The sequence below is a fragment of the Pteronotus mesoamericanus genome, unplaced genomic scaffold (assembly GCF_021234165.1).
Source record: "Pteronotus mesoamericanus isolate MK-2021 breed Mesoamerican mustached bat unplaced genomic scaffold, CSHL_Meso_final contig_101, whole genome shotgun sequence".
NCBI classification, from domain to species: Eukaryota; Metazoa; Chordata; class Mammalia; order Chiroptera; family Mormoopidae; genus Pteronotus; species Pteronotus mesoamericanus.
This window is the reverse complement of record NW_026555001.1, coordinates 23459816-23482418: the sequence shown is the minus strand read 5'-3', so window position 1 is coordinate 23482418 and position 22603 is coordinate 23459816. Positions and strand designations below refer to the sequence as shown.

At 42.0% G+C, this 22603-nt stretch overlaps 1 protein-coding gene across 1 annotated transcript in view; it reads right to left on the bottom strand.

Moving 5' to 3' along the window:
• The window catches only part of NBAS (NBAS subunit of NRZ tethering complex), a 264240-nt gene that overhangs the window by 200532 nt on the left and 41105 nt on the right, over window positions 1-22603 (bottom strand). The window contains exons 10-14 of the mRNA XM_054569493.1: window positions 18946-19084; window positions 12493-12561; window positions 9777-9905; window positions 2144-2207; window positions 1080-1273 (exon numbers count right to left, since the gene is read on the bottom strand). Coding sequence (XP_054425468.1) covers window positions 1080-1273; window positions 2144-2207; window positions 9777-9905; window positions 12493-12561; window positions 18946-19084 — 595 coding nt within the window. The remainder of the gene's footprint in view (window positions 1-1079; window positions 1274-2143; window positions 2208-9776; window positions 9906-12492; window positions 12562-18945; window positions 19085-22603) is intronic.

Genomic DNA, 22603 nt, shown 5'->3' with positions numbered 1-22603 from the left:
AAAGATGTTAAATTAATAGGGAGGAACTAAAGACAAGTTTCCAAGTTAATGAGAAAAATATTTGTAATTCTACTCTGGCTTGACTCTTTACATCAGTCACGTGATTAAAACTAAAAATGGAATTCAAAGGAACCCAACAAACATTATGTACATCAGCAGCTCCAAAGACATTCAAGTACATTACTGGCTCCTAATCTCCAAAACTAAAGCCTATTTTAATAAGTCATGAGTGTGATCTCGTAAATATATGCCTGGTAATTATTGTAGGGAAATGACAGAGTTGAGAATGCTAATTTGTTCACTTTTGATATTTTTGTATCGGCTGTGGAAAATTGAGATGACGATTTATCTATTTAGAAAATGAAAATGAACATATTTTTTTTCTTTACTAAAATAGCTCTTCCCCCTCACCTTTTAAAAAATGTCTAATAGCTTCCCAAAGTCCTGAGTGTGGGCATCTGACTGTTTCAGATAACTTTCATTCCAGATTGAACAGAGTCGGCTTAGAATTTAAGCCTTAATTCTCTCAAAATAACATCTTTAGACTGAGGAACAAACTTTGAGGTAAAAAGTACTTGTCAATCTACATTGAAGTGAAAGCTATTAAGCTTCAAAGACTTAAAATAAGAATTTTAAATGACCAAAACATAACTTTAAATTACTAGTCTCTATTTTCCAGTCTCTTGTCATGATAAACAAGCTTTTCTTAATAAAAGAACCAAAATTCTGAAGTTGTCATACTCCACAGAAAAAGGTTAAAGACTGTATGTCTTAGGTAGCAATACCTTTTATAGTTTAAGGTGACTAATCTAGAAAAAAAGGAAAATATCTATCATGTCAGTGGAGGAAAAATAGTTATAAAGAGCAAAATAACTAAATTTTACAATATCAATTTTTAATTGACTAAACAATAGATCTTTTTTTACTGCACTCAATCTGTGATTCCAATCATAGACTTTGGTTTTTAAAGCCAAAATTAGATAATGGAATAACAAATTTAAAGAAACAGATCTTTAGGGTTTGGGTGAAATACATATTTACTTTCAAACACACTGTCTGCTCTAAGGAGACAGCATTACCTCCAAACTTAAAAATCCCCCATCGTGGGTGGCAGTGACTTGAGGTGATGGTTCAAACCATTCACAGGATTTTCCCAGTAAATTCTTCAAAGTTTTCACAGAGGAAACAGTCAAAGCACCGGAGCAGCGAGCCAAAGTCACTGCACTCTCTGCCCACCAATTCACATCTATCAGTGGGTAAAAGGACTCTTTATCTAAAGGGGAAAGAAAATCAATACAAATGCGCCTGTCAATGTGGTTTAAACACAACACATTTAGTCCAGTAATCAATTTAAAAACCATATTTGGCCCCTGAATAATGAGAAAAAATAAATTGCAAGTCATCGCTCTAATTTTTACAAAATAGTAATTTATTTAATAAACATCTGAGTGCCAAGAATTTGTCAAAGTCCAAAATTACAGGGATGCAGAATTAAATACAGGAAGATATTTCCTCTCCAAAAATAAAGGCTATATAGATATATTTCACCTTTTCCAACATAATACATTGAAAGGTAGGTGTGTACAAAGTGTACAAATTATAAGGTTATAAAAGATTTTTGGAAAATGTTCATGTATCACTTTTCAGACAAACAATATGAAAATTGCACTCCTTTAAAAAGTATAAGACACATATAATAGTTTTCAACATGATTGCTTCTCACACTTGGTAAGGGAATCAGGATAATATGCCAACCCAAAATACACCGCTTTGACATAAATACTTTTAAGCAAAAGGAACTCGAGAAACTCAAAGTTCTTTTCCTTTGTCTTGTCACTTCTCTAAAACCCACCGCTCCTTTGCTAAGGTGCTGCGTAAGCCCGGTGTCCGGCCAAGCCTTGGGGGGCCTCTTCCCCGGCTGCTCCCATGTGTGAGCGCCACATCCATGCTAGCAGTTCTATTTGCTTTTCTCTTGTTAGGCTGCCATTTGTCGATCTGATTTTACAGGCCCCCAGTCAGAGAACCCAAGAGGGTGAAAAGAAAAAGATTTTTCCCTCTCCTACGTATATTATATCACCTAAAGAGCGCCTTTATTATACAATAGGAGTCTCTTAAGGTTTTAAATACATTTCATACAACTCACCTTTGAGTTTTTTTCTCTTCTCTGTCGAGAGTCTCCAGTCAGGGTTAAGGTCATCATACCCGGGCTAAACACAAAAAGTAGACACACGAGTTCCTGAGTCAACAGTGTAAGAAAACTAAGAGAACATCAACAAGAACTAGAGATTTTTTTAAATAATAAAATACAGAGACGACACTTTCCTCTAATCTGGCTGAAATCCACTCCTCTGCATAATCTTGAAAAGCAACTGTTCTCACACTTACGTGCACATGCAAGTGCTGGGGCTCAATCTGATGAAGACAGTGTGTGCATGAGAACAATACGATAGCAAGTATACAATTAGTACCCATGAGAGCAAGATACACTAACAAATAATTCTACACACACCCACACGTACCATCTGGGAGAACAGGTACGCTACTGGGAATAAACGACGGCCTGGATACAAGGCCTACGCACACACCCCCCCTCACTTGTAAGTGAGCAACCCCTGGGCTTTCGCTTCCACTGCTCTGAGCTTGCGTTCCACAACCTCCAGGTAACCTCCAGTTCCCTCTACGACGACAAATTTACTACATAAAAAAAAATACGAGCATGTAATCTTTAAACTGAATCCATTCATATTCTAATCTCATGGCAACACAGTATCTTATCCACCTCTGTGAATGCAATGACACACCATTATCTCTGAAATATCATAAAACAATAGAGATTAAGTTCACTGCTAGATACTTAATCTTCAGAATTACAACAGTATGGAAAAAGACAAAAAATACCATTTGGACATTTATCTGAAATCTTAAACATAAAGAAAGTGATGCTACACTTTGGTCAAATGTGCTTTTCACCTCGCATGACACAATAAGCATATATGTGTTATTACCAATTTATCAGGGGCCAAGACGTTAGACTAACAGAACTGATATTTATTTCCATGGCCTGAAAGAATTCCGTACTCTCTACTATTACACTGAGTCCCTGAGAGTAGTCCCTGAGAACAGAAGATGTAATTCTTTAAACTTTACCTCCCCCCCAGAAAAGTTACCATAAAAGGCTGTATTTTTATACTAAGGGAATAACTAGGTTGTCCTGGCTGGCTTAATCATGAAAAAGACAACTCAGTTTCAAAGACTTGGAATACAGCAAGATACATATTATTGAACTGAAATCTCATTTGATCATTTACAAGGAAGTCCAGGCGCTGCCCCTGCCTCCGAGCCACCGGCTGTCCTCGCTCCAACAGCACGTGTGCACACCACCCCCAATTTCCACAGCAGCACGTGCGTCTCCGGCTGACGCTCCGGCGTGCACAAGGCGAGTGGGAAACAGCACTTTAAAACTTTAAGCCCAGCAAATAACAATATGATTCCGCTTTGGGTAAATTTATCACCAACAAATCTTGAGAAAATATTTTAAGGAAACCATCTCATTGGCACAGTTCAAAGTACAAAGTTAATGAGAAAGAGCACCACGCACAAACAGCCATGGGCCCTAGAGCCAGGCTCCAGACGCTGGGCTAGACCGCTCCATGTCGACTGCTAAAGTACAGGGCGTCTCTTGCAAATTCAATCTTAAAACATAAAGTGAAGATCTGTTCTCCTGCATCCAGAACGCATTCCGTCAGTCAACTTTGTCGTCCCAGACCCTTTAGAGAGACCACATGTCACAATGGCTCAATGCTCACTGTCCAGATCACTGAGCCCTAGTGAGAATGTCTATGCTGAAGAAAAATTAGCGACACAGAGTTGGTCTTCCTATACCCTTGCGGAAGTGTGGTTTCTTCTGCTATTTAGTCAATAAATTCCATGCATTTACAGTGAGAAAGGAGAAAAACTCAGACAATTCGGGCCCACACTCAAGCAGGCAGAGGGCGAGGAAGCAGGTATAAATGACTGTAACCCAAGGCCAAACTGGGTAACTGCCCCCACCAGGTGTACAGATGACAGTGTTAGGGGTCATCCAAGGAGGAAGAGATCATTTGGGCCAAAGGAAGACGAAGGGAACTCAAGAGGTACAAAGAAACCCTTGCGGTGCCATGCTCTGAAGTCTGGGTAGGGTTTGGCTATGGAAAATGGGTGACCAAAGGTGATTCAGAGAATAGAACATGAACAAAAGTACACAGGAAAAAACTAAGTTTACTTAGGAAAAAATGGTAGGTCAATTTAACTAAAGTACAGGACATCAGATTCTAATTATCTGCATTTTTGTTTAGGGTTTTTTGGGGGAAAGGAGGTTAATTATGTCATTTTTTTAATGGAGATGAAATTCACATAATAAAAGATTAACAACTGGAAAATGAACAATTTGGTGGCATTTAGTACCTTCACAATGTGGTGTCACCTCTATCTAGTTCCAAAACATTTCCACCATTCTAAAGGAAATCGCTTATCCACCAGGCAACTGCCATTCCCCGCTTCCCTGGCCCAGGCAGCCGCCAACTGTTCTGCGTCTCCGTGGGTTTACCTATGGCAGGCATTTCATACAGATGGTTCACATCACATGTGACCCTTTGTACCTGGCTTCTTTTACTTAGCACACCATTCTCAAGGTTCATCCAAGTTGTAGCATGCATGAGCACTGCGTTCTTTCATGGCTGCATAACATTCTATTACTGTACATATATGCCACAATTTGTTTACCCTTCCTCCGTCAATGAACACTGGGGGTGCCTGTACCTCGGGGCTGCTGTAAATAGCACTGCTATAACGTGTACGCGGGTGCACCTGTCTGCGTGCCTGTTTTAAATCCTGCGGGGTACATACCTGCCTTTCTGCCTCAGCAGTACGTAGATTCAGTCTAGATATCTCTATTAAATGTTTAACCTCACAATACATGGGAGTTGGATTAAATGATCTGTACAGTATATTTAAGAAAGGAGCCCAAACAAAACTGCACACTTCACCCCACGCCAGCAGAGGGGGTGCGCCAGACCAGCCCGGGCAGCCCGTCCCTCGCCTCATCCACAGCTGCGCGGACCCTCCCGCTGCTCCCCTCGGGGCGCTCGGGCCGGCCCGACTTCCCAGCGGCAACCCTGGGGACCCTCATGGATGCAGGTTCTGTGGCCTGGCAAGCTTCACAATGGGATGGGAGACGTGACACACACCCTGTGGGCTGGCGCTCTGGGGACAGGATCGCCAAGCCCCCGTGACAGCAAACTGGGGGCACTGGCTCCAGGCACCATGCTGACACATCCTGAGGAGCAACTTCCATGTCGCCCTCTTTGTATGACATGCGACCCTGTGTCTGAAAAGAGCCCCAGGCGCCTCCCATCCGAGTCCGGCAGCTGCTGGAGAAGGAGGTCCAAAGAACACAGTTACAGACTTAGGAGAGAAAGGCTGTTATGGCTAAGCCAGCACTGTCTTCACATTTAAGGATTTATCTAATCTTTTTTTTATGGCTAAAAGATAAATAGAGTGAAGCCCCTGCCCCTGACAACGTGACAGTGACCTTTCAAAAGATGGTCCATTGCACACACGTGTGTTGTATTTAACACGCCGAGCCCCGTGTTAGGTCCCACGGGAGAAATGCCTACTCAGAGCCTCTTCACCAGGGGCGCTGAGCCTGGTGAAGCTGCGGAGGCAGCAGTGGGTCCTATCAACATTAGTCACGTGGACTGTGGTCCTCTCCCTCGCCCTCCACAGCTTCACCCCTCGAAATAAACGGCCCTTACTTACTCTATGCCAAAGAGAAAATAAAATGAAAATGCAAAAGGTAAGTTTTCTGTCTACTGCATCTAATGAAATACAAACTGGTAAATAAAACTTCTTTAGAGCAAAATTAAGGCCAAAAATGAGATGTAAATATATAAACATAACATATGGGAAATGTTTGAAATGAAAATCACTTTAGCAATTTACTTTATTCCAGACATGAACGAACCTTAATACTCACAGATTTCCAGCCAGATGGATGTTCATATTGACAATGAAAGCCAAAGTATTTAATCAACTCAGAACTAGACGGGAGTAAATCAGAACAGGCACTTGCACAACTATCTTTAATCATTAGATGTTACAGAGAAAATAATCACACAAAGCACATTATAAAAACTAATAAAGTAGCAAATTACAAAAAGAAAGCCCCAGATGCGCTGAACTTACAATTTGGTGAAAGAGTTTAAGGTTGTACAGGGCAACGATAAGATTAGTTTCTTCTCAGGTGATGTTTAAGCTAAAATTATAAGCTCCGACTATATAGTACACATTACCCTAGAGCCCATTTTACACTAAGTGGCTTGTCCATTCAGTCCCTACAGCAACAATAAAGAGAAGCAGAGCCCTGTCCCACCTGGTCGACCCAACGTCACTTGCCTATTGCTAGACGAGTGAGAAAAGGGCAGCTGTTTAAGTGTTTTCAAGTGTCTTTCAGCCAGTGATGAACACGCGAGGCACCCTCGTCACTGCTAACACCCCGTTTCCAGGGTCTCTACATAACGAAGTGCCCGACTCCAGGAGGGGTCATTTGTATCAACTGCATGGCGCGCTCTCTCTTGTTGTCCATTAATATCACAGCCAGTACCCGATTTGGGGACAGGTGCTGCTGGAACCGGCGCGCTAGCACCTGCTGTGCCCAGGTGGCAGGCGGTGTTTCTCAGCGAAAGCACGGGAGCTCTGAAAAGGTCACAGGGCCTGGGCCAAAACCTTGATTCTAACACCGACACTTGGTGACCTAAGCTAACTGCTTTTAGCGCTCTTCCCATCTATGAAAATGAGTACAAACCCATTTTTTACTTAATAGGGTTTCTGTGAAGCAAATAGAATGGATGAAAATTGCTCTGTGGACAGCCACGCCTTGCAGTACAGACGCTGTTTATTCCCAGCGGTCCTTTCCGCCGACACCGTCAACTGTGCCTTTCCTTGGAGCTTATCTTTTCATAATATTAACATGTTATTTTATTGATTTGTTTATCATTTCCCTTGCAAGACTGAACAGCTTTAAGGGCAAGGGCTGTGACTGATTGCATTTTCTACTCTAGCATTTGGTAAAGATTCAATAAATAGTTGAACTTTATTTTATGATTATTGTTATGAGTACAGCAGCTACCTACTCTTTGTAGTGCTGTTATGTACAAGCCTTGCGGAACTTAATCCAGCATGCCAGATCTTAATGATTCCTTCACACACTAAAGTGCAAACCTGGAATGCCCAGTCCAATGAGGCTAATCCCCAGGATATGAGCGGGCGACTCCAGCGAAGGGCTGTCATTCAAACGCCTTCTGCTGTCCCACCACAGCCCGTAGTGCAGACATTTATTATAAAGTTAAGGCGTTCGCAGTGAGAGGCTATCTCAGTTACTTATTCTAGAAACTCGGACACACTAACTAGCACAAGAGATCTACATATCTGAGAGGGATGCACAAACCTGTGTTATAGTCACTGAAAAACAGGACCTGTCTCTGTTCTTTTTTAAAGATCATCAAATAAATAAATAAAGTCTAACAAATAAAGTCCATCTTTTTTAAATGTATTTATTTTCATGGAAAGAGCGTGGACAGCAGATTCCTAAGGACAGGAAATCCAACCTCAGCCCCGCTGCTTACTTGTTGAATAACCCCAGGACAAGGGCTCAGAAAATCGTCATCAGAGTGTTTGGGAGTCACTGGATCACAGCCACAGGCGGTGAGATCGAAGCTCACTGAGGGGCAGCAACAGAAAAATCACGCCACCGCAGTTCCTAACGGGCTGTCCTTCTAAACACCCAGCGCGCTTCTGCCCCGAAGACTCTCTCTAGGACAGCACTGGAGACGCACCTGTGGCCTGGGTCCACGGCGTCCCACCGCGCCCCTGTTTGGCTGTTTCCGAATTCCCTTCCTTTCCCGTCCCATGACTTTCCTGATGACCTCGTCCAACTACTGAGATAGTTGTAGTTATTCATGCCCGAGTTTCAAGATTTTTAAGCAATTTTTTAATTCTTTTAATAAAATCACTATAAAATTCTAATTAATGAATAACTGAGTTTAAAGAGTAATGGATTATACTGACATCAATTGGCAACTAAGACATAAAAAAATTTTCTAACCAGTTAAAAAGTTGAGTGTAGGTCAAAAAGGACTACAACAGGTGCAATTTATCTTTGCATACAAAAAAGAAAAAAAAAGGCTATCCAGAATTTCAGTAAACAAAAAAGTATATTAATGGATCTTGCTTGAACAGCCTTTATGCTTTATGACATTCTAGGATATTCACCAGATTAAATATTAAGTGTCCTTTCTATTAGATGAATGAAAATAAGAAAACAGAAAGTCAGGGGAAGGGAAGAATGCCTTTCATATTCAAAGTTTTCACCATTTAAGAAAAAAATGTGCCCAAATTTAAAATTTCCCACATACAATAGAACATCAGTTTCTTCTCAAATGACAAAAGCTGAATATTTTATCACCATGTAAAATATGGGTAACTTTTGGATCAAGTATCTGGCATGCTTAGCTAAAATACATTAAAACCAATTTTGAGAGTTGGTCCATTCTAGTCCTGAAGTGAAGATAGGGGTCAAATGAGCTATAATTTCAGAGCAGAGAGACAGTCCCTCGTGTTTAGCCGCCAAGACTGGAGACCAGGGAGCGCCCCTTCTACTGAGAACAAACGCACATCCAACGAGAGACAGTGGTTAGGGAGGCAGAGACCAAATTCAGTTCAAGGTGGGAACTGAGGTGGAATGATCTTCCTAAACCCATGTGGAAGAATGAATAGCCAGAATGAATGAATTTCAGTCTATGAAAAGAGTTAAGAAAATGTATAGCCACTTTCTCTTTTCCCCTACTATTCTGAAAAAAAAAAATGCCATTAGCTTATGAAATTTAAAAGAATTCTGAAGAAGGACATCAATCTATTTAGATCATTCAGGGAAAATACTCCAACCTTGGAATAACAAAACTATCCACCAAAGCTGGTGACAAGATATCTCTATTTAATAAAAAAGGAATGGGGATGTGATAGAAGGGAAATTAACCCTTAAAGTGCTAAAATACAAAATAATTATCAGATGAGTAAAAGATTTATAACATAAGCTGTATGTGAGACAATTTTTTTTTAAATCTTCCCTCTATCACAATACGTGGCACTATATGAACTGACCTCATTTGCCCATCATAATTTTAAATTATAACTGATGTGGATTTTATCTGTTTTTAAATAACTAAATCATTTAATTCTTAAAATGTCATTGCAAGACATTAAAAAGTTAATGGTTCTATCTTTCTTTATATCTTCACTCTCCTATCTTTTGAGTGAAGAGACGGTAACTCCCTTTAAGCCTTGAGTTAACCCAAGTTGCAAAATTTGGGAAGAATTATAATACTTTTAGAATATTGACCATCCAAAGCCTTGATTACATCAGATGAACTTTTGTAAAACACAAACATCTCCAATCTGTATTTCTAGAATAGAAAAAAAAGAGACGGGGAGGGCAGATGGAGAATTCAATGGACAGATTATATTCTGTATACAGATATACTGCACTAGAAATTAAAATCATTACACAGTGCTACTCTATTATTAAGCTGTCCTACTATACTGTTATTATAATATAAGTAAAGTTTTGGAATAATGAGAATTATATCAGTGCACTACAGTAAAATATCCACAAAATGAAATTGTTGTCAGTGCTCATCCTTAAGCAAGGCTCATTCTGGGAATAAGCGGGATCGGGAACTTACCTGCTCGTCCTGACTCCACTCGCCTCGCTGCTTCAGGGATGGGACAGACCAGAGACTCAGTTTCCCCGAGAAGTGAATGGCTGCAAGGAGGGTCCCATCTGGGGAGAGGCTCATCTTAAAGATCCCATCCTGCACAAAAATTATATCACATTAATGCCAGAGCAAAGGCTTGTACTCAACAGGAATAACCTCCAGAATTTAATAACACTCTTTACAGAGCACCAGGCCACAAATGGTCTTTCATAATTATGGGTTCCAACAGTTTCATGACATTGTAAGTGTGCCCCAGCATAAGGAAACAGGACTCTTACCTTTACGGAGGACTTTTAAATCTCTTTTATAGTGTTATAATTAACATATCACCCCAAAACCAAAATGAGGGCAATATAAAAATATTCCTTAATACCACACATCAATTACCATAAGTTTTTAGTAACTTTTATGGGTTGACATTGAGTACATTGTGAATTTCTTGACTTTTGGGTCCACACCATAAAATTCTGTATGTGCACAATGTCTGGAATATTCTATACATCATAGGCAGACCACGAAATCACGTCGTGAAGGAAAGGGGGTGGAAGGGAGAGAGAGACGCAAGGAGGGTCCTAAGGCGATGGGAGCTAAGGCGGCCGGGGGGACATGCGTCCCTTAATCAGGGAACTCTGTGAAGGGGCGAGATGTTCAGGTTTGCTGGCGAGCTATCCAGTGGAGAGAATCTAACTGTGGACACAGAGGAAATAGACTTTGTATACACTGATTTTACATGAGGAATCCCCAGGTACATAGAGCAAATCTTGTCTTTTGGGTCCTACTTATCCAAATCATCTCTCAATCCGTCCCTACGAGAACACAGGTTTGCTCAGTCACCACGAGAGATGCCACACGAGCAGGGACATCACCTGCCTACCACCTGCAGCAGGGTCACAAGAATCAAACACACACTCACTGGACCTCCATTTCCCACTCAAGCATTACAGACAGGGTCTAAGGTAGTTTACCCACAAAGAAAACAAGAGGGGCCTGAAAATGGTAGCCCAGAACCTTACTTCTCCTGAACATTTAGAAAATCTGGCAACACAGGGCCCAGCACCCCGGATGGCAATAATCAGGCGGGCGACATAGCGGGCACACCTCGGAAGGGTCACGCCCCAACCATTCTCTACGGTCGCCCAAGACTGAGGCTAAGTATCAGCTACAAAATGAAAAACTGAACAGGACTATACTAAAAATCCAGAATGACACCCGATGCACTTCATTGTATTATCTACATTAATCATCAAAAACAAAGGGAACAGTTTCAGGAAGTGAGGAACATCTCTGGGTGAATGGACAGATGAAAACATCAGCATCCTCTGATCTCACACCTTAACACGCCTGTCCCAGAATGCAAGAGCTAAATGTAGGAAAGACTCAACTACAAATGCCGGGGAAGGAGCAGCAGTAGGAGCAAAAGCACTTGAAGCAGGATTTTGAACACACGCAACACATCCCTCCCGCTGTGATGGAGACGTGGAGGGGCATCTTCCTTTCACAGTTCTAGCCAATAGGCTCCGCCGTTGCGCATACAGTAAGCCTCAGAAGCATAGATTTCTATGAGCTAAGAGATCCCTCCACCCAGCAGGCCTCCTGCAGCCCAGGATGGCTATGAATGCCGTTCAACACAAAGCTGCAAATTTACTTAAATCATTTTATTTTTTCGTTTTTGTTAGTGTCTGTGTGTTTAATGTGTGGCTCAGAAATGCCAAAAGGTTGGCCAGCCCTGCTGCAGAGTTTACAAAGGAAGGGACTGAAGCCCTGCGAGAGTCAGGTGCTTGCCCGAGACTGTGCAAGTGCAGACAGCAAAGCCCGGACTAGGTGCGGAGCCCTCGATCCCGATCCACGTCACTGCCACTGCACCACGGTCACGGCCCCTCCCGGGCCATGGCCTTTCCAGCAGTCACAGGCACGCTCCTCAGAAGAATACTATTTTTGTCGCCAAAATAATTAGTCATGTATGACCTATACGGTATCCCAGTTATTGTGAGGTCTTCATGAAACAGCTCCACTAAAAGTGCTCTCAAAGCAAGGAGAAAGCTTATGAATCTGTTTAACAATAACAAACAAAACAATGTAAGCTGAGTAATGTGACAGTTTAACAACGGCATCGTGACCAGGGAACTAGTGAATGAATATGCTCAATTTTCTTCTGACTTAATTTCTCCCTTCCTCCATCCCTCCCTCTTCCTTTCTTCCCTTTTGTCTAGACCCTTAAGCAATAAACATATTAACTAAAATGTTACCAATTGCTCCTAATGGGGTGGGTTCTTGATCCCCTTAGTTTCATCCGACACTATCTGAGGTCCACGCTGCAAATTTACAATCCCATTTAAGCATCTGGTTGTAGAAATTTGCACTCACACAAACAAAAGTAGAAATTACAGTACAATGAATTCCCGTGGACCCAACAGCCAGCTTAAACAAATATCACCATTTCAACCTTGTTTCATGAATCCTTCCCCAGTCACCAGAATCCCCTCAGGGATTTTTTTAATAGCAAAATACACAAATCTTCAGTGAACACCTCCTTAGATTTCTACTGAGCACATGCCCACACAGAGTGCAAATGAAATCACATCCAGAGGAAGATCGTAACATTCAAGGTTCATTCAACTTTGCCCTTCATGGTAGCCTGGTGGAAGTATTTGAGAAGCACAAGGTTTTAAGCTTGTTGAGTTACCTGTTTTTGTCCTGGGCGACTGTAAAACTTTACACTTAACATCCTTAATAATCCCAGTGTCTTTGGTACCTACAAAGTAAATGAACACCATACAAAGAAAGATTAATGTAATGTTTTCTCCTTGTAAAAAGTCCTTTAATCATAAAATGAAAACTATAGCAAATGTAGTATTTAAAGAAATGGTAAAGAAAATCAGCGATAGGTGTCAGAGATATTGGTGGTTTTTATTTGAAAAAATTCCACAAAGCGGTAAATCTTACAAATATACCCATAACCAAGTGCTTTTTAAATGTATGCATAACAAGTCTAGTACAATCTATGCAAATTAGAGTTTATTCCAAGCTATTGTCAAACGACACTGCCCCAGGTTATCCTTTTATCTCAACAGGACGATGGAAAAGGTCAGAACTTCCAACAGAAATTTCCTTCATTAAGGAATTAATTTCATATTTGAAAAATACCAGGAAAATAATCATCATTCAGAAACCAGTATTTGAAATAACACGAGATTATTTCTGTCTTTAGATTTAAGAAGTATAAAAGCAAGAGAGGGAGACAGGTATGATTTTTAACATGGAAAATAGCACGTGCTGCAGAAGATGTGCAAACCCTAGCACACTGCTGGTAGGGGTGGGAAATGGGGCAGCCCCTGTGGAGAAAGCGTGGTGGTTCCTCAAAAAGCTAAACTCAGCCCTGGCTGGTGTGGCCCAGTGGGCGGAGTGCAGGCCTGTGAACCAAAGGTGGCCAGTTCAATTCCGGGTCACGGCGCATGCCTGGGTTGCAGGCCAGGTTCCCAGTAGAGGGTGCGTGGGCAACAACCACATGTTGATGTTTCTCTCCTTCTTTTTCTCCCTCCCTTCTCCTCTCTCTACAGATAAAGAAATAAAATCTTTAAAAAAAAAGTCAGAATTACCATAGAACCCCACAACTTCATCTAAGTATATACCAAAAAGAATAAAATATATGTATTCAAACAAATACTTGTACATGAATGTTCACAGCAATACTAATCACAATAGCCAAAAAGTGGAAACAACTCAAATATCCATTAACTAAAGAATGGAAAAACAAATGAAGTATATACAGAGGAATATTATTCAGCCACAAAAAGGACTAAAGTACTGATACATGCTACGACTTGGATGAACCTCAAAAATATTATGCTAAATAAAAAAAGCCAAATACAAATGGCCATACTGTATGATTCCACTCATATAAAACCTCCATAAAAGGTAAATCCATGGAAATAGAAAACAGGCCACTGGCTGCCAGCAGTTGGGGAAAGGGACAATAGCAAGAGGCAGCTTAATGGGCATTAGGTCTCTTCTTGTGGTGCTGAAAATGTTTCGACGCTAGACAGTTGATGGTTGTACAAAATTGTGAATGCTCTAAATGCCACTGAACTGTACACCCTAAAGTGGTGTGGGTTAATAGTATGTTATGTGAATTTTACTTAATTTAAAAGAAAAAGGTAAAGAGGGGTACTCTTTAGTTCAAGTTAAAATATTTCCCACCAGAACTGAGCAGCTAAAGATAGTAGTGATAACCTAACTCCCAGTGTTTTCTCCTACAACAAGAAAAAGCAAGAAGGGAAAAGTAATTCTACATAAAACTACACCCACAGCTTCTCTTGAAGACTGAGGACACACAGGCTTCAAAATCACTGTGAGCAGAAGGAGAAAAATCACCAAGTCCCAGGGTATCATTTCCACCTGCTCTCGCCTCGCACCCACAGCCACGCCCTGCCGCGCCAGGCCCACCCCTAGGCCTGGTGGCGAGCAGACGCAGAATGGAAACCACTGCAGGGCCCGAGGGGCAGACGCAGGAAGCTAACAAAGAGGCCTGAGGCCTATGGGAAATCACTTCCAAATTCATAACCCAAAAAGTCTCTCTGGAAATAGAAAAAGATCTGAATCTATACATTGAAAGAGCCAATGGATACCTGAGAAAATTAACCCAGAATAATCAACTCCAAGAAATATCCCAGGAAAGCTGTTAGATTGCAAAGATAAAAAAAAATCCTTAAGGCCTCCAAGCAAAGGGGCCAAACAGAATACAAAGGGGAACTAATTTAACATAGGGCACGTCAGACTTTCCAAATTCCCCATACAATACAAAGCAACAATAGACTAGTTTTGTTGGGGTTTTTTTAAGTTCAATGAAAGAAAAAGGTAAACCAAGGATTTTATATCCAGACATGTTTCCCTTCAGATCCTGGCTATCGAAAACAATTTTGAACAAACAAGAACTAAAGAAACTCTTCACCTACAAGCCTTTCTCAAAACATCTACTAGTGGATAATTTCATCTAACCATAAGATGACTGGGGAAAGTTCAGCAAAAGAAGAGACAGTGAGCATTTTGGAATATATAAATGGACAACTAAGACTAAAAGGAAGTGAGGATGAAGGTAAACACTAATGTGTAAATATTATGTGTTTTGACAAAGAAATAATACAACCAAAAAAGGGAGGAGAAAGGAAAGAGAAAGAGTAAAATAAACTAATTTTTATAGAAGCACTTAGTAAGAATGAAAGAGCATCAGTGACACTGATAAGCTGGTACAATATTAGAAAGCACTGATAGTATCGATAAGATAGTTTCAGTGGAATGATAAAGGTAATTCCCCTTTCAAGTGAATTCAAGAAAGCCTGGAAAGAGGGGACTTCGAAACGAGTACAGGCAACTCCTGAACATGTTGAAGACAGGAAAGTAAACAGGGTGGAAGCAGGATATACTGGAGTTTAAATCCCCCAAGAGCTAAACTGAAGAGTTTCTACAGTGAGAAAAATAAAAGCATGTTGTAGGCTGATAAATCTAATAGACAGCAAAACTGGTGACGTAGGAAACACATCCTCCAACGAGCAAGCGGGAGACCTACTGGACCAATGGACGCCTCCGCCAGTGCGAGGACAGCCCCTGGCGCTCCCCGGGGAGCGGATACGGCACAGCCACAGATGCAGGCACGCGGCGAGACCTGGCGGAAACGCTCTTCTCCTCACTTTCAGCTTCTCAGGGCAACAGAATTTCTCAGGGCAATAGAATTTCTCAGGGCAACAGGATTTCAAAAAGCTGTATCATTTCCACAACATTCTATGTCAAGAATCAATAACAAGAAATACAGTCAATTTTGTTCACTTTACTTTGTTCCTAAACTTTTCATCTTAAAAATAGAAATAGAGAATAGTAAACACCAGCAGGGGTGTCCAACCTGCGGCCCACGGGCCACATGCATCCCCGGATGGCTGTGAATATAGCCCAACACGGAATCGTGAATTTACATAAAACATTCTGAGATTTTTTTTTTTTGGAATTATGTGTTGCAAGTGTATTTAATGTGTGGCCCAAGACCACTCTTCTTCTTTCAGTGTGGCCCCAAGATGCCCAAACGTGGGCCACCCCTGCATGTAGATCATTTTCTGACCGACCAGGCACATCCGCACATACTACCTCCTACGATCCTGGCAAAAGCCTTAACACACAAGGGTAAGTGATGAGCTCGGATTCCAGCCCCGGCCTCTGGCTCCCAGTAACTGAGCTCTAACCTCTTACCTGCTACAGCTCACTGACCTTAGTTGAGGACACACCTGGATCCTCCAATACAGTGGAGCCCTTGAGAGCCACCTTGAGAGCTATTACCTGGAGCAGCGACTCAATGCTGAACAAACGAATAAATAAAACTATGTCGCATAAATGACACCAACATTAATTTGGAAAGCTTGGTCAATACATACATTGAATTCTGCATAGTCTCTTTTACAGCCTAGCAGCCTTGCAAGAGCCTAGAATACACGTCAGCGGCGTTTTGTAGTCGATACCCACCCGGGCACAACAGCAGCCCCAAGCAAACAGCACGAGGAGGAGGCTCCAGGAGGACAGCGCCTGCCACCTGACCAAGGAACTAATCCTATTAATTCAAATGACTGAGGTAGGAGAATGAGGTAAGTTTGGCTGCAAGACATATTTAAAAGCCACTAACATAATTAAAATATACTTGCAGCATTTCAGGAAGTTAATCATACAGCAGAGCATTCAACTGGCAATTCAATATTTTCCCCCACTTACTCTGTCAGTGCACAAGCAATTTTCTTTTAAAAGACTCCAATACCAAAGCTTCAGGGCAGACAGGGAAGAACCAGACAGAGCAGAACAGACTCCAGTGCCTCAGGAAGAGGCCAAGCAAGTACCCAGGAGGGCCCAGAGAAGCCACCGTGAGTGCTGGCCCGCGGCACCCTTCCCAGGCCGCCGTCAGGATCACGCCTGGCCACGCTGTCCTGAGACAGACTCGCTCAGCTCGCCCGTTTCATCTCCCCCTATGTGCTCCACGCCTCTCTACTTCTGTCTTTTTTCCCTGGCCTTTAATTTTGACAAATTTCACGGCAACGGAAACACTGAAATGATTATATAATGAAACACCAGTATACCTTTCACCTGAGCTCATCAATTATTAACCTTTTGCCACACTATCTATGTGTATAAACACTTTTTTAAGATACTTTTTGGCTGAACCATTTAAAAATAAACTACAGAACCACACTTAGATTCAAAAAGTACAACAGTTCCAAGTCGTGACAAGATGTGCCCTGATGCAGTTCCCAGTTAAAACTGCAAGCTGGGTGTGAATTAAGATGGAGAGAGAGGCATGACTGAATTCCTGCAAATATGAAATAACACGTCCAATACGTACAAGCAACTCAACCTCACTCCGTCTTTATAAATGACGGGATAAGCATCACAGCATAAATTTGACGATGCCACTGATAAGTGTGTGATTTCACACAGGGAAAGGGGGAAGGTGACAAACAGAAACTAGAGGGCCTGGGTCCACCACTGTCCCCCTGTTCCTAGTTCCTAAGATCTCCTGGGGCCTTAGGCTCCCTATCTGTGAACAAGGCCCCTCACTGAATTCTCCAGAGAGAATAAGTGGGTGCTACAATGAGTGGATGGATAATGAGTAAAAGGAAAAGCGCAAACCACAGTGCTACATATAAACTAGTCTACAAATACAAACTGGAGCCAGATAAAGCAGTCAGTAGATCTTATTAATTTTTTTTAAGAAAACACCTTGTTGGGTTAAATTTACAATCATGTATTTTGATATATGTTAAAAGCTAAAGAAAAACTAAAAGGAAGCTTATTATATTTGATAAAGATTTCCTTTCAAAGTACTTTTGTTAGTTCCTTTCAACACCAAACCCTTTAACCATTTGTGGTTTTAGAGGATTATTTTGAAACAAATATATTTTAAGAAGAAATAATGAGACAAATGCAGTCACTATAGGAAAAGAAAAACAGTGTAGCACGTTCCCTTATGCTGTGTTTCACTTTAATCTGTTGGCTTTGCCCCTCACCCAGACACCGCCTGGGTGCCCCCGCCACGCCGGGCGCTGTGACTGGGTATTTGTTATCATGCAGTTACACAAATACCCAGGATATACAACATCGCAGGGCAGCCAGTGCGATGGACACATTAAGATTCGCCAATACCTAGTTTTCTTGCCTTTCCGAACACAGAGAAAGCTACTTCCCAGGCCTTTTGAGGGCAGAACGAGACCCGTGATTGGTTTCAATAAATGAACTGTGAGCAGACGTGGTATCAGGTCTGGTTTAAGACAGTAAAAAGTTCCACCTTAATTTAGTCATCTCGTCCCCCGTTAAGACCGTAAATTGAGATAGTGGGACCTCAAGACGGGGCAGCTTCCATGGATCCTTTAATCAGCACATGGAACACGGTGTCCAGGAGGGTCATAGTACCAACTGCAGGCTCACCACAAACAAGGAATCCACATGTATGTCGTAAGCCACAGAAACGTCGGATTCCTCATCCGTCTGTTTATGCGACTGTTTTTTTCATTTCAGAGCCCAGCCTATGCTATTACAGCCCACAAGAGTGCCCGCTGCCTGGCACAAAACAGCATCTCCAGTGCAGGACAAAAGAGTGAAGGGTCAGAGGAAGTCCATGCAAATACGAAACAAGACAGCAGGAGGGCACCTCAAGAGGTAAGAACTTGCACAGGGGATTTCCTGCCACTTTGTACTCTAATTAGGCCACCTGCCAGCTGGGTAACCCAGGTGAAGTTACTAAACAAAACTACAAGTTACTTTCCTCCTCAGTAGGTTCAGGCCAGTAACAATACCTCCCTGAAACGGTTACTGATAGCTCAATGAGCTGATAACACAGAACAGCACTCAGAAGGGTCAGACCACAAAGAGTGCTTAAAAATGATAATGTCCAAATAAGTAGGTGCAAGTTAGGTTGTTTGTTTTTCTCAGAATGAGAACAACTTACACAACACGCTTTAGATAAATTTGATATTTGAAAGAAGCACTAAGATTTCAATAGCATCAAGTCATTTTCCCCGCTCAGGACAAATTATTTCCTCCTCTTTATCTTACCAAGGGCCTATCTGCCTCCCATCTGCTGGCAAAGTGAAACGCCGTAACCAATACTTACTGCAGCGACCCTGTCTTCACCGCTCACGACCTGCTTGTAATACGGGGACCCCGAGAGAACCCTCCAGGCAGAAAGGCCACAGCTGGAAGCTTTCGACAGGCCCGGTTCAGCAGTTTCGCATCCACCAACCAGTAAGAGCCTAAAACAGAGAAAAATAAAAAGAACTGATAAATTGTGAAGACAAACAGGACATCATCAAAACAGATCAGGAACAGCTACCTTCTCAAGGAAAACTAAAGTAAAATTACTATTTAGTAATTGAGAATGTAAATATTTTAGAAGAAACAAGTGAAAAAAAATCAGAAACAAAAAACAAACCAGGTGGTCTTTCAATTAGAATTTCCCCTTTGCTTATGCAGGGGTAAGGCTTACACATTCCAGCCCCTGAAACCCAGCTGGGGATTTAGAAACGAGAACAACTGTTTGAAGCCACTGAATGTTGAAAGGACTGTCTGTACCAACACCCACGAACTTCAATAAACAGCTGTGTCGCCTCGCCCAGGTGCATAAATTAGGGTATTAATCACAGCAGTGCATCAGACGCAGCGAAGGCACAAATGGTGGGAAGAAATGGCAGTTGGGAGCACCGCAGACACAACAGACCCACTCGGGAGCCACGACTCCTGGACAGCGCTGTGCAGGAGTTCAGCTGCGCGTTACAACTGGTTCACTTTTCTGTTGGTTTTGCTTTGTTGGCAAGTAGAGGCCAGTGACCAGAGGGAAAGCAGCCTAACATATGAACATAAAAGACTGTGTGACCACTATACAAACTAAGCTGATTAATAATTGAGTTCAAACAGTCATGATCTCTTTTACTGAAATAAAATAGGCATATAACATTACACTAGTTTCAGGTGCTCAACTAATAACTCGATATTTATGTGTATATTGAGAAATGGTCACCACAGTAAGTCTAGTTAGCATTCGTCACACACAGTCACAAGTTCTTTTTCTTGTGATGAGAACTTTTAATGTCTACTCCTAGCAATTTTCAAATAAGGAATACAGTATGAATATAGTCAGCACAAAGTCATGATTTTTAAAGACGTTATGTTCAGTAAACCTGGCACAGAAGTGTAACAGATATCACAATCATCTGTCTGAAAAAGAAAAAAGTTTGAAAATCAAAGTTCTGATACATTAAGAGAAGCACTGCAACTACCAGGGAACTATGTGTCGTTCCCAATGACAACGAGTCGGCAGAACAGCAGAAGAGGAGAACCCCGTCGATGTCTCAGCTGTTTAAAAAGCCCCTCCCCCAGGCTTCGGACTCTCCTGCTGCCCAAGGGGAAGGAAAAGACTCAAAACCGAGATTTCCACGTCATGTCCACAGAATGCTCCCCGCACACACTCTACCAGGTCCCAGGTGACAGAAAGCATTGTCAGGCTCCATTCACATCAAAACGTACGTAGTATCTGTCATCACCAAGTGCCCATTTTGTCCAAAAGAGATGTGCCTGGTCACACAAATGAGCATTTACCTTTTTGTAGGCCATACTCAGAGAAAAACAAACTAACCTTAAAAATATTTAGTTTCTGCATAGAAATTGAAAGGCAAAAGAAAACATTTCATTGGGCTCCTTATGTCGGCATAGCAAACGACAGACTCCATTAAATGGCTCTGTTAACCAGTGTTAACTTTTAAATGTTTTACAGTCATAAATATAAGTACCTCATGAGGTAACACCAAGAGTTCTATATATTGTCCCTGGAAGACCAGCGAAGTGTATATTCAAGGGTCGTCAGAAGAACTGTAGTACTGGAGAGAGCAATACCTGTCCTCTGTTACTTCAGCCCAAGTTGTGTGCAGACAAAATAATGGCCCCCACAAAGATGCCCACGTCTCAGTCCCATGTTATGTTACAGGGATTTAAGGTCACCAACCAGGTGACCTTAAAACAAGGAGATCACCGTGGGCTGTCCAGGCCGAAGGCAACCCCAGGGTATTTAAAAACAGAAGAGGAGGCACAGTGGCGTCAGCGCTGCAGTGGCACGCTGTGAGCCCGGCCACTGCTGGCTCTGGACGCAGAGGGGCCAGGGGCCAAGGGAGCTGGGCAGCCTCCAGGAGCTGGAAGGGGCAAGAAGACAGGTTCCCACTGGAGCCTCCGGGGAAGACCAGCCCCGCTGACCCCTTCATTTTAGCTCAGTGAGACCCATTTCGAACTTGTCACCTCCAGAACTATAAGACAGTAAACTTGTGTTAGGCCACGACATTTGTGGCAACCTGTTAGAGCAAACACAGAAACCGATCACACTTGGCTTCCTTCGCCGCCCCAGGACTCGGGGGACCTGTCGGACTTTACCCTCGCCACCTCTCTTCTCTCAGGTGGAAAACTCAAAACGGAATAAAATCCTTCTAGGTTTAGATATGGAGCTTAGCCCAACTCAAACTCTCAAAATTCACACAGTATCGTCCATGTGCTTTATTCACAGAAACACAATTTAAGCTATCACTTAGTCCTTTTCCTATCGCTTTCATGTGAAGCTCTACCAAGTGTGTGTCACAGCACATGGGATGCAATAAACTTTGAGACAATGGCCTGAAGCCACCCACGCGGGCTGACCCCACCCTGGGCCAACCTGCGGGGTGTACAGGTATCAGCCCTGCTCACCAGGGCACAGGAGACTTGGTCCACAGTCAAGGCAGCAGCATGACGATTACTTGCCTAGAGCATCCATTCTGCTAAAGGGATTCTTTTACACCAAAATAATCCTCCCTCCACCCCCCAAAAAAAAGGTATATTTACCACAGATAAAATCATACTATTCCTCTGGATCTAACTACCAATTTTAAGAAAATACAGTTGACAAAAGAAAAACACTTTAAACAACACTACGAAGATGTAATCTAAACAATGGGAAACCTAAAAATCTAGACAGTAAGAAACTACAGAATAAATGACCTGGTTTCTTCAGAATTCTCTCTCTCTCTCCCCGCCCCCCATTTCTTTCTGAGCAAAAGAATGTGAGAGGGAGAAAAATGGTGAGCAGATCAATGAATAAAGGAAAACATAGTCTGGATGTTTGAGGACACTGACAAATGATTATTAATTATCTTTTAATATGATAATGGTTTCATGTTGATGCTTTTTTGGAGTCCTTATTTTTTTTTTTTTTTAGACTTTATTTATTTACTTTTCTTAGAGAAGGGAAGGGTGGGAGAGGGAAAGAAACATCCATGTGTGAGAAAAACCTACATGGCTGCCTCTTGCACACCCCCAACTAGAGACCTGGCCTGCAACCCAGGCATGTGCCCTGACTGGGAATCGAACCGGCAGCCTTTCTGTTTTGCAGGCTGGTGCTCAATCCACCAAGCCACACCAGCCAGGACTAGAGTCCTTATTTTTTTATACATACAACTGAAATATTTAATGAAAATAATATGCTCTCAAGGGTAATCGAGGAGCAGGCAGGTGTAAGGCTGCCCGGGGAAGTAGATAAAATGAGATTGGCCGTGAACCGAATGTTAAACTGAATGGCAGGCAGAAGAGAGCCATGGTTCTACTCTCTCTATGATAGTGCTTCAGATTTTCCAAAAAGAATTTTTTTTCAGAAGTCAACTCATCAGGAAAACTTCTCTGAATAAATAGAAACAAGGCAGGTAACATTTCCAAATGTAATCAGTGCTTTTTCCAAACAGAAAACTTGTCATTCATAA